This window comes from Schistocerca piceifrons, chromosome 2 (genome assembly GCF_021461385.2).
Source record: "Schistocerca piceifrons isolate TAMUIC-IGC-003096 chromosome 2, iqSchPice1.1, whole genome shotgun sequence".
Classification (NCBI taxonomy): Eukaryota; Metazoa; Arthropoda; class Insecta; order Orthoptera; family Acrididae; genus Schistocerca; species Schistocerca piceifrons.
This window is the reverse complement of record NC_060139.1, coordinates 915081182-915096082: the sequence shown is the minus strand read 5'-3', so window position 1 is coordinate 915096082 and position 14901 is coordinate 915081182. Positions and strand designations below refer to the sequence as shown.

The 14901-nt window shown below is 36.6% G+C and overlaps 1 protein-coding gene across 2 annotated transcripts in view; it reads right to left on the bottom strand.

The window, feature by feature from the left end:
• Nucleotides 1-10801: 10801 nt before the first annotated feature.
• Nucleotides 10802-14901, bottom strand: part of LOC124776478 (neither inactivation nor afterpotential protein C) — a 372945-nt gene continuing 368845 nt past the window's right edge. For both annotated transcript variants that reach the window (XM_047251492.1, XM_047251493.1), the window contains exon 28: nt 10802-12209. In XM_047251492.1, coding sequence (XP_047107448.1) covers nt 11877-12209 — 333 coding nt within the window. In that variant the 3' untranslated portion in view covers nt 10802-11876. The remainder of the gene's footprint in view (nt 12210-14901) is intronic.

Below are 14901 nucleotides of genomic sequence, written 5' to 3'. Positions count from 1 at the left end.
GATGTATGTGTAGTCCATGATCAAATCAACAAGTCACCTGCAACCATTGTCAACTTGTCATGTATGACTGTTTTAGTGGTGGTAAGTTCCTATGGGACCAAACTGCTGCAGTCATCAGTCCATAGGCTTACACACTACTTAACCTAACTTAAACTAACTTACGCTAAGAACAACACACACACCCACGCCCGAGGGAGGACTCAAACCTCCGATGCGGGGAGCTGGGTCAACCGTGGCAAGGCACCCTAGACAACACGGCTACCCTGTGCAGCAGCAGTTTCAGCCCAACATATGTAACATTCCACTTGCTTCATGAAAGTTACATAACAGCATTCATTTTTCATTATGTTGATAAATGAAATCGTGTGATAATTATCTCTGCATTCTTATAAATATTAATCAGATACAACTATATGAGCTATCAGCTAATGTATTTACCTGGGAGAAGTGTTGGGCCATTTTTGGTAGATTTTCTGGTAATTGCATGGTGTTCATTTTAATTTCTCTAAGTGAAATCATAGTAGTAGTAGTAGTAGTAGTAGTAGTAGAAGTAATAGTTGTTGTTGTAGCAATCCACAATCAGAAGGCTGGTTTGATGCCACTCTCCAGTCTAGTGTATCCTGTGCAAACCTTTTCATCTCTGCATAACTTCTACAACCTACACCCTTTTGGATTGGACTGCTTAGTACAGTCAAGTGTTGGTCTCTCTCTACAATTTTTACTCCCCCCCCCCTCCCTCCCTCCACACACACACTCCTCCATCACGAAATTGATGTTTCCTTGATGCCTCAGGACATGTCCCATCAGCCAGTCCCTTTTTTATTTGAGTTGTTCCATGAATTTATTTTTTCACCAGTTAAGTTCATTACCACCTCAATAGTTCTTTGATGTATCAATCTAATCTTTATGTTCTTTGGTAGCACCACATTCCTAAAGCTTCTATTTCCTTCTTTCTGAACTATTTATCATCTATATTTCACTTCCGTACTAGGCTATACTCAACACAGAAATCTCTAAAAAATACTTTCCAACACTTAAATTTATTTTTGATGTTAATAAATTGCTGTTTTTCATAAATTATTTTCTTGCTGTTGCCAATATGCATTATATGCCTCTCTTCTTTGGCTCTAATCAGTTATTTTGCCACTCAAATAGCAAAACTACATTTAGGGTCTTATTTCCTGAACTTATTTCCACAGTAGCACTTAATTTAATGCTGCTTCTACATCTATGTTTGGTAAATCTTTTACAGTGACTGCACAGTTTCAACATCAAAGTCACTACAAAATCACTACATCTAAAATTAGATTCCATTACCTGTGCTTTACTTTTGTTGATATTATATTATAACCTCTTCTGAAGACACTATCAATTCTGTTCAACTGCCCTCCAAATTCTTTGCTGTCTCTGACAGAATTACAATGTCATAAGCAAACTTTAATTCCCTTTCCAAATTTCTTCCTTGATTTTATTTAACACTTGCTCAGTGTGGAGATTGAATAACATCAAGGATAGGATACAACTCTGTCTCATTCCCTTCTTAATCATTGCTTCCCTTAGATGTCCTTTGAATGTTACCAGAACAAGAAGACTAACTAATGTTTTTCATGTTCCTCTTTGCATCAGTCACAAATGAAAATGAGCCAGCAGCAGAGATATTCGCTTATATGAATACAGAGATAATTATCGTAGGATTTCATTTGTCAACATATTGAAAAATGAACACTGTTACGTTACTTTCATGGAGCTAGTGGTATGTGAAGTTCGTTAGACCAAAACTGTCCTACATGATGAGTTGGAGTTGGTGGATACACTAACTGAAAGCAAGATGAAGACACATACACATCACTTGCTGTTACCACACAAAATGAGAGCTAATGAGGCTCCTGTGGTTCTGGAACACCACAAAGTAAGTTCCTGGCCTCCAACCTGAAGTTTTAGAGAAATATTTCACATGCCTATTATGGATGTATGTATCACCAAATCAAGTCACCTGCAACGATTATCAACTAAAATGTAGTCAGTAATAATAATAATAATTTTACTGTCATTAGTTCATGACAGTGATAGACAATGGTCACACAAACAATATAATACATTTTTTCAGGATAAATTTCAGTCCTTAGTTGCAAATTATGATGCTTTACCAGTTTCAACAGATTAATTTGTCATTTTCAGAAGCTTAGTTTAGTAGATATCAATATCTTCATCATAGAAGGATAATGCCATGGTATCTTCATACCATGGTATTGTCTGTTTATGATGAAACTAAACTAAACTTCTGAAGATGACAAATTAATTTATTGAAACTGATAAAGCATATTAAGATTTATTTGAAACTGATGACTGAAATTTGTCCTGAAAAAATAATACTACAGTTGCTGATAAAATAATATAGTACAGTTGATCATTTAAAAGAAATGGTGGGTTCTGTATCTAGAAATGATGAGCAACTAACCAGTCACGCAATGTTTGTTTGAATACGTGTTCTGATATATCTTGTACTTTTGTGGAAGTTTATTAAGTAATTTGCGTCCCATGAGTCCATAGCTGTTAGTAATTTTGACAGTCTGTAGTATGGAGTATAAATGCATCTATTGCCTCTTGTGTTGTAACAGTGTAATTTTCTCTATTTTTTGCTTCCATTAACTTCTTACTTGAACAAAATGTATACAAGTTTATTACTATCACGATTTTCTGTTCTCAAATCTAAGTTTTACAGGAATAAGCAATTACCTTAATAGCTTTATTTTGCCTTATTAAGGTGCCATACACAACATTAAAATTACCACATAAAATAATGTCATATGATATAACACTATGGAAAATGAAAATAAAAGTGATGTTCTAACATATATTTCAGGTACACAATAAATAAGTCATCTTAAAAATTAAATTACTCTTGATAGCTTGCCGCTAATATACTGCACATATTGATCTCAAGATAATGAATCATCTAAATATACCCACAAAAACTTAACATAACTTGGATCATCTGATGCAGCTAATCTTTTAGGCTAAAAACCATCTGCTGTCTTTTGTTTTCATTCAGAAAGAACCCATTTGCTTTAAACCAATAGGATGCTTGATCAGTTGTCTTTACACACAAGTTTTAAGACTATTAAAATCATTACTACTGGAAGAAAAGTAGTGTCGTGAGTGCATAGCACTGTGCTGGATTAAATAAATGGTGCCGGGTCATTCATCATAATTAGAAACAAGAAAGTGCCTAGTACAGATCCTGTAGTACACATACCTTAACTTATTCTACATTGGACATTTACAGGGTCATTCATCATAATTAGAAACGGGTCATTCATCATAATTAGAAACAAGAAAGTGCCTAGTACAGATCCTGTAGTACACATACCTTAACTTATTCTACATTGGACATTTACAGTGAAGTGCCAAAGGAACTGGTATAGGCATGTGTATTCAAATACAGACGTACATAAACAGGCAGAAAATGGCACTGTAGTCAGCAATACCTATATAAGAGAAAAAGTGTTTGGTGCAGTTGTTAGATTGGTTACTGCTGCTACAATGACAGGTTATCAAGATTTAAGTGAGTTTTAACATGATGTGATAGTCTGTTCATGAGCAATGAGACACAGCATCTCTGAGGTACTGATGAAATGGGGATTTTCCCATATGACCATTTCATGAGTGAACCATAAATACCAGGAATCTGGTAAAACATCAAATCTCTGACATTGCTGTGGCTGGAAAAAGATGCAGCAAGAATGGGACCAATGATGACTGAAGAGAATTGTTCAGCATGACAGAAGTGCAACCCTTCCACAAATTGCTGTGAATTTCAATGCTGGACCATCAAGTGTAAGCATATGAACCATTCAATGAAACACCACTGATATAGGCTTTCGGGGCCAAAGGCCCACTTGTGTACCTTTGAGAACTGCACGACACAAAGCTATATGCCTTGCATGGGCCCATCAATGCTGGCATTGGGCTGTTGATAGCTGGAAACATGTTGCCTGGTTGGACGAGCCTCTTTTCAGATTGTATCAAGTTAATGGACATGTGTGGGTATGGAGAGAACCTCATGAATACATGGGCCCTGCATGTCAGCAGGGGACTGTTCAAGCTGGAGGCTCTGTAATGGTGTGGGGCGTGTGCAGTTGGAGTGATATGGGACTCCTGATACATCTAGATATGACTCTGACAGGTGACATGTACATAAGCATCCTTTCTGATCATCTGCATCCATTCATGTCCACTGTGCATTCCGACAGACTTGGGCACTTACAGCAGGACAATGCCATTGCACACATCCAGAATTGCTACAGAGTGACTCCAGGAACAGTCTTCTGAGTTTAACCACTTCCACTGGCCACCAAACTCCCCAGACATGAACGTTATTGATCGCATCTGGGATGCCTTACAGTGCGCTGTTCAGAAGAGATCTCCACCTCCTTGTACTATTACATATTTATGGACAGCCCTGCAGGATTTATGATGCACTACTTCAGACATTAGTTGACTCTGTGCTATGTCATGTTGCAGCGCTTATGCGTGCTTGTGGATGCCCTACACAATGTAGGTGTACCAGTTTCTTTGTCTCTCCAGTGTATTTGCCAAGACAGACAATTTGCTTGCAGTTGTGTTGATAAGATTTTAATAGTTTATAGCTGCCATCTTTGATACCATAGAAGTCTGTCTTTTCTAGAAGTTGTGTATACCCTACATAGTCGAAAGCTTTGCTTAGATCACAAAAGTGAATTGCATAAAGCCTTTGTCCTCAAACATTCAAAGTATTTGACTACAGAGTCTATAGCATCAACTGTTGACGAATTTTTCCTAAAGTCGTATTGTGATCGGCTAATTATTCCTAGATTTTGAAAGTAATCACATAACTGTTGGTAAATAATACATTCAAATACTTTAGAAAAAGCTGGTATGCATCTACACCCGTCTATTTCAGCTGCTTTGCTACTCTTAAAACAAATCTAGGTGAGACAGTGTAGAAGGTAGACATACTTGAATTTGTTGATGATCTACAAAATTTTTTTAAAAGAAACTCTGATGAATGATATCAGGTCTGATAATAGTATTTCCTGCTTCTTCAACTAATTTAACAGAAAAATTATTGGATTTTGTGTACAGATATTAATTTTTTTGTTTCTTCCATTTTTGGCAACACTATTTATTAGTGTCCCAGCAGCTTTATACTTATTGATGAAATTTTCAACACTGCTGCAGTTGTGTGCTTCTTTGACTTCCACAGTGGCTTTTTAATACTCATTCCAACATGCAACATAGGCTAATTTGGCATGGTCAATCTTCAGACTATTAAATATATTGTATAACAATATAACATGATTTTTCAAACGATGGAAACTCCTGGTTGGAATATCAACAGTATTAGGAAAAGAATAGATTATTACTCACTGTGAGTATGACCAGGTCAGATTTACCAATGTGTGTTTTCTTTGCTGAAGAAGGCCTTTCACTGTGCCTGTCTGCAACTCGCTGGGTAATCTTTTTGGTGAGCAACTTGATTTTTCAAATTTGTCAGTTGTTCACTATGCCATGAATTTTGTTTGTTTGGAATCTTGGTTTTGAAGCCTTTGTTAATTACTTTAAATTTCTTTGTGGATACCTTGCCATCAAATTGTATCCAAAATGCTGTAAAAATCCATCAACTATTACATCTTCTGATAAATCTTTACCTAAAGTGTAATGTGTGTCAGCATAACGTTGGCAAACCAGTCTCTCTCAGCAAGAGTCTTACAAAGCCTGATAACTTAATAATCAGTGACAGGTATGGTGATGACAACTTTTGGGATGGATTTAGTTACATTATTATTATTAAAAGGGAATCTGAAACTTCCTGGCAGATTAAAAGCCTGTGCCAGACTGAGACGCGAACTTGGGCCTTTGCCTTTAACTCAAGTGCTCTGCTGACTGAGCTATCCAAGCATGACTCACAGCCCTTCTTCACAGCTTTACTTCTGCCAGTAGCTGTGAAGAAATGTTGTGAGTCATGCTTGGGTAGCTCAATGGTAGAGCTCTTGCCCCCAAAAGGCAAAAGCACTGAGGCCAAGTCTCAGTCTGGCACACAGTTTTAATCTGCCAGAAAGTTTCATACCAGCACACACTCTGCTTCAGAGAAAAAATTTCATTCTGGAAACAGGAAATGTCAAGACAGGCTTGATCTCTATTGGGCCTATTCTTGATAGAGTGTAAATTCCACTGTCTTAGTAGATTTTTCAGTTGTGTGACTCTACATGTATCCATTGTTACGTCAAAATCAGCATTCTGATTTCTGCCAATTGCAATATCATAATGCAACCATCTAGTCTCCCTAAATTTATCTAGGAACATGTCCAGTTATTCCAAAATTATACTGATGATATTACTAATTTAAAACTTTCAGTAACTACACCACCAGCTTCAGAGTTATGTTCCTCACAAAAATAAAAAAAAATAAAAAAAAAAAAAATAATAATTTAGATTCAATTTAATAACAGAGCAACTGAGTGACTGGTTAATATAGATTACCACACCACCTGCTGTATACAAATTTCTGCAGTAGCTGTTGGCTATATTATAGTTATCAAAGTTAACAGCTGTGAGTTCACTCTCAGGAGCCACAGTGTTCACCCAAACAAAAAATATCAAACTTATTCTCTGGTCAAAATTTGTTCACAATAAATTATTTAACATTTACTTTTTGAACATTCAGATAGCAAATTTTAGATCAAAACTGTTATTCCTTTTGTATTAACAATTTGTCAGTGGGCTATAAATTGCTGCCTTTGACTAAAAAGTCATTTAGTCAGAGAGGAGGCACCATTTTCCACTTACCCACAACACTTGACACTGTTTCTTCTACCTTAGCTCTCTTCCCTCCTTTTGAAGGTACTGTTGGAGCAGTTTCTTTTGCTACTACAGCTACTGTTGTTGGTGCTGCTCCTACTACTGTTATTTGTGCTTCACTGGAGTTGGTACAAACGCTGCTAGTTTTGCCATGCTGCAGTAGTTGTTGATACTGATGTTGCTGTAGCCTGGAGTCTGTGGTGTATCCTCAGATATTTCTCCATATGCCCCTTCCATGGTTGGTGATATATGAGCTTTGAGATTTTGAATGTGATGTTCCTCATTTGGGTCCAATGATGATTCTTTTGCTGCTGCAGGTGACTATGGTGTTGGTGACATTGTTGCTGCCAATACTTCTTGGTATAGCTACTTTTACTGTTTTTGTAACAATATTGGCAATTTGTTTGGCTATCAGTTGCTTACTCAGTCTGTAAGATGCAAGACATGAGCAGTATGAAACCTGTGACCAATACAGCTGGTGCCAATAATATGAACATTTCTGAAATGACTGCAGATATCTGAGCATCATTTATTAGCCACTGTGATTTATTTGTTGACACAGGACCATTATGGTAAGTCATACTTATGTGATATGTTGCAGAAAATGACATTTGTGTTTGTTAGTTGGCTCAGCCATCTTTTCAAATATTGTGTGGCAATTGGAGATTCATTTTTATTTATGTCATTTAACCCCCCTATTAAAACAACAAAACAATTTTGGTTAAGACTGTCACAGTCTGCAGATTTTGTTGGTTGCCCCACTTGTGACAAAGGGGCTCAAGTAAGAAGCACACTCCTGTTTTGTGTATGATTTCACTGTGTAATTGTGGTGAGTTGATAAAAAAATAGATTTGCTTTCACTATTTAAAGATCAATCTTTTTTAATGCTTCCAGAAAGCAGAAACAAAGTGTGGAGAACAGATCTAAGATTTTTGAGAATGTCCGGGAGATTTTTTTTAGTTATACGCACTAATCACCATAAAAAATCCAAAACATAATAAATGATGTGTAATTAATCATTTAATCAAGTTGTCACATTTTATCCTATATTTTAAGAAGGGATATGTTATTGATATTTATGAGCAAACAATGAAATGTGAATTGTTTATTGCACCAGCCTTAAATCTTTTCCTGTGCAATCTGAAAAACACACCACAGGATGTGAGGCAATAATGTTTTCCCATTCTTGTAGCACTTATTGTTGTATCTTATATTGCCTCATTTCAATCATACATGTTTTAGGATCTTTCTGTTTTTATCCTTATCAGCTTTCTACAGTAAACATGTCATTAAACATCTAAGATGCTGCATGAACTGCTGCTTTGGCAGATGGTAAAAGCATGCATTATGTACCAGAAATGCTGAGTACTAGACCTTCCATGATTTCCAGAAGCGTAAGTAGATACAAGGAAACTGGAAGCTATGCATGATTAGGATCAATAAGAGTAATATCAGTAAAAGATGACCACTTCTTCCAACTTCAGTTTCACTACAACTACCACACCAACACCATTGAAGCACAAAATTGACTCCACCAAATTGAAGGGGGTCACTATTAGTAAGGGAATCATCCAAAGAAGACCTGCTAAAGGTCCAGAACTTACCAAAGAGTGTCACACAGCTTGACTATGTTTAACAAAGGAGTATTGTGGCTGGAAAGTACAACAGCGGGAGCAAATGTTGTCCACAAATAAGTCACAATTTGGCCTGCAATCACCTGACAGTAAAGAGATGATCTGGAGAAAGCCTGAGGTACAGTACACCCTCTTGCATATCCTGATCCAGAGGCTTTTTAGGTTGGTTCTCTGGTGGTATGGGCAGCAATCGGTATGTCTGCAAGGGTGGATTTGGCCTTCTACATCTACATCTACATTTATACTCCGCAAGCCACCCAACGGTGTGTGGCGGAGGGCACTTTACGTGCCACTGTCATTACCTCCCTTTCCTGTTACAGTCGCGTATGGTTCGCGGGAAGAACGACTGTCTGAAAGCCTCCGTGCGCGCTCTAATCTCTCTAATTTTACATTTGTGATCTCCTCGGGAGGTATAAATAGGGGGAAGCAATATATTCGATACCTCATCCAGAAACGCACCCTCTCGAAACCTGGCGAGCAAGCTACACCGTGATGCAGAGCGCCTCCCTTGCAGAGCCTGCCACTTGAGTTTATTAAACATCTCCGTAACACTATCACGGTTACCAAATAACCCTGTGACGAAACGCGCCGCTCTTCTTTGGATCTTCTCTATCTCCTCCATCAGACCGATCTGGTACGGATCCCACACTGATGAGCAATACTCAAGTATAGGTCGAACGAGTGTTTTGTAAGCCACCTCCTTTGTTGATGGACTACATTTTCTAAGCACTCTCCCAATGAATCTCAACCTGGTACCCGCCTTACCAACAATTAATTTTATATGATCATTCCACTTTAAATCGTTCCGCACGCATACTCCCAGATATTTTACAGAAGTAACTGCTACCAGTGTTTGTTCCACTATCATATAATCATACAATAAAGGATCCTTCTTTCTATGTATTCGCAATACATTACATTTGTCTATGTTAAGGGTCAGTTGCCACTCCCTGCACCAAGTGCCTATCCGTTGCAGATCTTCCTGCATTTCGCTACAATTTTCTAATGCTGCAACTTCTCTGTTTACTACAGCATCATCCGCGAAAAGCCGCATGGAACTTCCGACACTATCTACTAGGTCATTTATATATATTGTGAAAAGCAATGGTCCCATAACACTCCCCTGTGGCACGCCAGAGGTTACTTTAACGTCTGTAGACATCTCTCCATTGATAACAACATGCTGTGTTCTGTTTGCTAAAAACTCCTCAATCCAGTCACACAGCTGGTCTGATATTCCGTAGGCTCTTACTTTGTTTATCAGGTGACAGTGCGGAACTGTATCGAACGCCTTCCGGAAGTCAAGAAAAATAGCATCTACCTGGGAGCCTGTATCTAATATTTTCTGGGTCTCATGAACAAATAAAGCGAGTTGGGTCTCACACGATTGCTGTTTCCGGAATCCATGTTGATTCCTACATAGTAGATTCTGGGTTTCCAAAAACGACATGATACTCGAGCAAAAAACATGTTCTAAAATTCTACAACAGATCGACGTCAGAGATATAGGTCTATAGTTTTGCGCATCTGCTCGACGACCCTTCTTGAAGCCTGGGACTATCTGTGCTCTTTTCCAATCATTTGGAGTGTGGGAGCCTTACAGCACATTGGTATATGGAAAAAATCTTTTAGGAGCATGTTGTACCTTTCACTCCTCTTATTGATGATTGCTTTAGACTAATGCATGATGGTGCACACCCATGTGCTAGAGTTACTGGATTATGTGGAGATTCATGCTTTGACTTGGCCTGCTCTAACCCCTGATTTGAATCCTGTTGAGCATGTATGAGATCAACTGGGAAGAAAGGCCCATCAGCACTCTTCAGAGACCCTACAGGACCTACAGAGACCTTTCTGAAAGATAGGAGATGTTTCCTATAGAGGATATTGGAGCATTATTCAGGAGCATATGTGAAAGATTGGATGATATGATTTGTGCCAGAGGAGGTAATACACACTGCTGAAGTTGTGATGACAGATCTGTGAAGTTAAATGTGAAGTGTAGAAAACCAAAGCTGAGGTGCACAACCTTAATGAGGCCCCCCCCAACATTTGCTTGATGCATGAATCCATTCATGTTACTACTGCATATCTTGTTTAATTTGTTTTTGATCATCCTTTTTTTCATTGTTGGACATCTACATAGGGCTAAGAAACAACATTTTACCATGAAATAGAGTAATATCACAAAAATGACTGAAATTTAAAGTAAAAAATTTATTTATTTATTTATTTTTGGTAAGAAACTGAAGTGCTGGATTTTTTGTGCCTGTCAATTCATAATGATGTCCTCAGTGAAATAATAATAAAGGCCAGTGACAGCAATAGCAGTTTTATAACTTATGTATTTTTGTTTTTATTACAGTTACATAACATGATAACAACTATAGCTGGCTTTTGACCATACTGAAGGCATCTTTAGATTCTATATGTAATTGTGGCATTTGGTGATTAATGGTGCAGTGTCTGAAATAAGGTCTCCTTGGCTTAAAATTGACTATTATTACTTACACATACATACAAATTTATATAGTACACACTACCTTCCCCCCTCCCCTACACCAACATTCATTTTCTTCTTAATTTATACCGAAGATGCAAGAACTTAGTGTAATTCATTGCTTTAATGTTGGTAGTAACTGACTCTTTCATTATTACATTGTAAACAAGTATAGGTGCATGTATGAAAAAAAATCATAGAAATCAAAGTACAGATACATTCCTACAGCTCCAAGTCTATTTTTCAAATGAAAGAAGTTACTTTCCATTGTGATGAGTTTCTTGGTATTGCACTGTACATAAAACAGTCTCTTCAGGCTCACTGTCTAACTTTTTCTTTCATACATGCATACACACACACAAAAATGATAAAACTAGCTACTCTGAGATTTCACATAGAAGAAACATATTTTTTTAGTACAGATTTTTTAATATGACATTCCTGACACAGTATTTTCTCATTAATACATCAGTAATTTGTAAGAGCTAAGCTAGAATTAAAGGGGTAAATGTAAAACATTTTTTATTTACTGTTTTAAAAATAAAGATGTAATGATCTCTCAGAAAGAAACATTTTACTCCTCAAAGAAAACTCATGAGAGGGGAGAAGATTGTACTATATCAAAAGACAAGTGGAAAATCTGTGATGCTACTTGATAATGAAGATGTTGCTTATTTTAAAAAAATACACATGGAGACCAGTTTTGCTCATGGGAGTGTTACAGTCTTTGTATACTGACAAAATTTGATGAAGTATTTCGAAACTGAACACAGACTATGCCACTTATCTCCATCATAATTCTGCAGCCTTTGTTTATTATTTGTGTTGTGGGGAGTTTTCTTCCATTCCAGGATTTTATTTTCTCTAAATAGTAGTAACTGATATTTCTTTCAAAATTTTGTTTATAGGTCAGCTACCTGCCCTTGGATAACAATACCTGGGGCTAGTTCTGTCATTGTATCTGGGGATGTTTCATTTCTGTTAGAGAAATTAGTTTCAGGTGATTTTTTTCTTTGATATGGACTTTGCAAGCCAGGTGTTTCAGAACCAAAACTTGGTGTAGGACTTGGAGACTTGTTTCTATTTAAATCATGTGGAGAACTGTTAAATACAACATTGTTTCTTCTTGGTGATGAAAAATTAGCATTTTCTTCATTGTACACTTGACTATGGCCATATGATGCCGCATCCCGCTTCAGAGATGCCCGCTTATAATTCGTCTTCCTCAACATTGCCTGCAAAATATAAAAATGCACATTAACAATATTTTTACAGCTATATAATGCACATGTTTCGTACTTAACAGAATGTTTGCATTTGATAAAATAATGTGAACTTAACTAAAACCATAATTAATGCAGTAAAGTAGATGTATTTAGTAATGATTTAAAATAATAAAGACAACCATGTCTCTAAGATCATCAAACATACTCAAAAATTTCTGTCTTGTTTCCTTAGATGGGACAGCTATTTATTGCCTGATTCTCTTCATAGTACTATGTAAAGTCAGGTGCAATCTTGATTTTCTTGTCCTTCATAGGCAACAATGGTAATGTATTATGTGATTTTTGAGAACCTGAAGTGAAATACTGGACAACCTGTAAGACTGTGATCTTCAGGTAAAGAATGTAATAGTCTATGATATGCAGCATACAGTAAGTTCTTAATGGTAGCTAGTAAACTGTTGATATGACCTTGAAAATGTGTAAAGTGCTTGATTGTAAACTAGCTTGATTACGTAGTGCCCAGGTATTAATATCATCATAAAAATGTGTACCAGCAACCCAAATGATTAAGCATTATCATCAGCCATCACTTTTCCACAAACTATTGTCCTTAGCAGTACACATCCATGGTGTTCCTGCATATTTTCTTATACAATGTGTATCATCTTTTCTTTAGACTGGCTTCTTGTTTCTTATCTCTTGGAATCTACAAAATTATTTCTATAGTCCAATTACATACATTTGCTTGGCTTCTGTCCAACTGCATTTTATTTTCATTGCAGTAAAAAGTGACTGTTATACTAACCTTTAGCCATCACTGTTCTACAAATTCATTAGTGTTACATTAACATGATTAACCAATTCAGAGCACTTCAACCTCTCAAAAACTGAAATATATTTTTGACACAAATGATGGGTTTTCAGAAGTCATACTGAATGGTAGTTAGGGCTGCCAATTGTAAAAGATTGCAAAGAGAATTTTTGTAAAAGAAACTCTATTGTTGAATGAAAACAAATGCCATAGCATTGAAAATATAGATCTATATCAAATGACAAAACACTTCCAGGTAATTCAGATGGATCCGGCCTCTGCTGAGAGATGGTTTTGTAATGTGATTATGATTATGCTATGAAAATTATTGAATTTTAACGTGAAACAATTGTTAGGACAGCTCCAGAGGGTTTTCAATTTAAAAGAGTTCAGAGTTTTAACATTCATAGCACACCACATCTTTACTATACTGAGACGACATCCTCGAAGTTGTCACTACTCAGCATGCACAGAATAATGGCTGACCATAAATGGTATTATATGAACCAGCACCCTGTTGTTTTAGGGGATTTATGTCAGTGAAAAAATAAACTTTTGATATTGATAGGCTGTTGCTGCAGAAAACTTGGGAGTGTATCCATATTAAAAGGATTCCATTGATTTTAAATGTATTCCATCATCTTGAGCCATTAACACATTCATTGGACTCTAAAACAGCTGTAAAATGTATTATTGCTTCACAAATCAATGTTTAAATCAGTATAATCTAATGGCATTGTTATCCAGAACCCATGAAAGCACCAGCCACAGTGGTCACAAAGTGCTATGTAACATAATTGTGAATTTATCAGGGTATGCACCATAATTGTATGTCTTTTTTTAAGATCCTTTGGTGAAACTAAACCTATCACTGAATGAAAATAGCAATGTTCAGAAATTAGCTAATTAATAAAATTCACTCTCATTATTTATTCATGAAAATGACTTTGGTGGAAGATGATGACAAGCAAATCTTATTCTTTTTTCAATAACTCACTCTTCTGGAAGCTGGAGAGCTTTGTATTAATTGCCAGGAAACTCAATGCTATCAATTTTATGTTGAAATTCAATAAAAACACACACATCTGCAGATATTAAATTTATCTGTACATCCAAACAACCCATTCAATGGAAAATTCTACCATTTGTAAAGGTCGCGTAGTGATGGACAGAAATCAGAATAATGTGGCAGAACATATCTTCTGAGATCTTTTGTTGAATGGAGTACATGACTTGTGGAGTTGTCAGTTTTACACATTAAAGAAAGTCCTATGTTGCACAAGGCTGCTAAAAAAGAAAGAGAATGAAAATTGCTCACAGTTGTCAGATTCAGCATTGGCATATAGGTAATAGGTAGCTCTTATGGCATCAGACACATCCTCAAGCAAGTATGGGAAGGTTTCTTTCAAAGAAATGGAGTGAAAGCTGGCTGAGCATAGTGTGATCTGGTTCTTGTCTTGGGAGTGCACCTTAACAGCAGAAGTCTACTGTTGTCTTCTTGTTAAAGTGTCCAACACTTCTGTCTTGTCATGGAAACACACATGAGAGTAGTACACAGAACTGGACCATAGTTGATCAGGTTTGTGGGATGAAGAATCATATTACCAACCAAGCACATCTTTGTGTATTATGTGTGTTGTGTAGAAGGTCAATGAATATTTCTTTTTCTTCATAATATTGCCTATTTCATGCATAGAACATCATATTTTGCATCTTTGTTGACATGGTGAAGAATTTTGCAACTCTCCTTGTAACACATTCCTAAATCTTGATCATAGCTAGTCCTCTGATTAAATAAAGGTCTCTCTTCCTACTACAAGATACTTTGAGCCCAGATGTTAATGACCATTTTTCTAGGCTTCCATTAAGAATGTCCCTGACTTGTAAAAA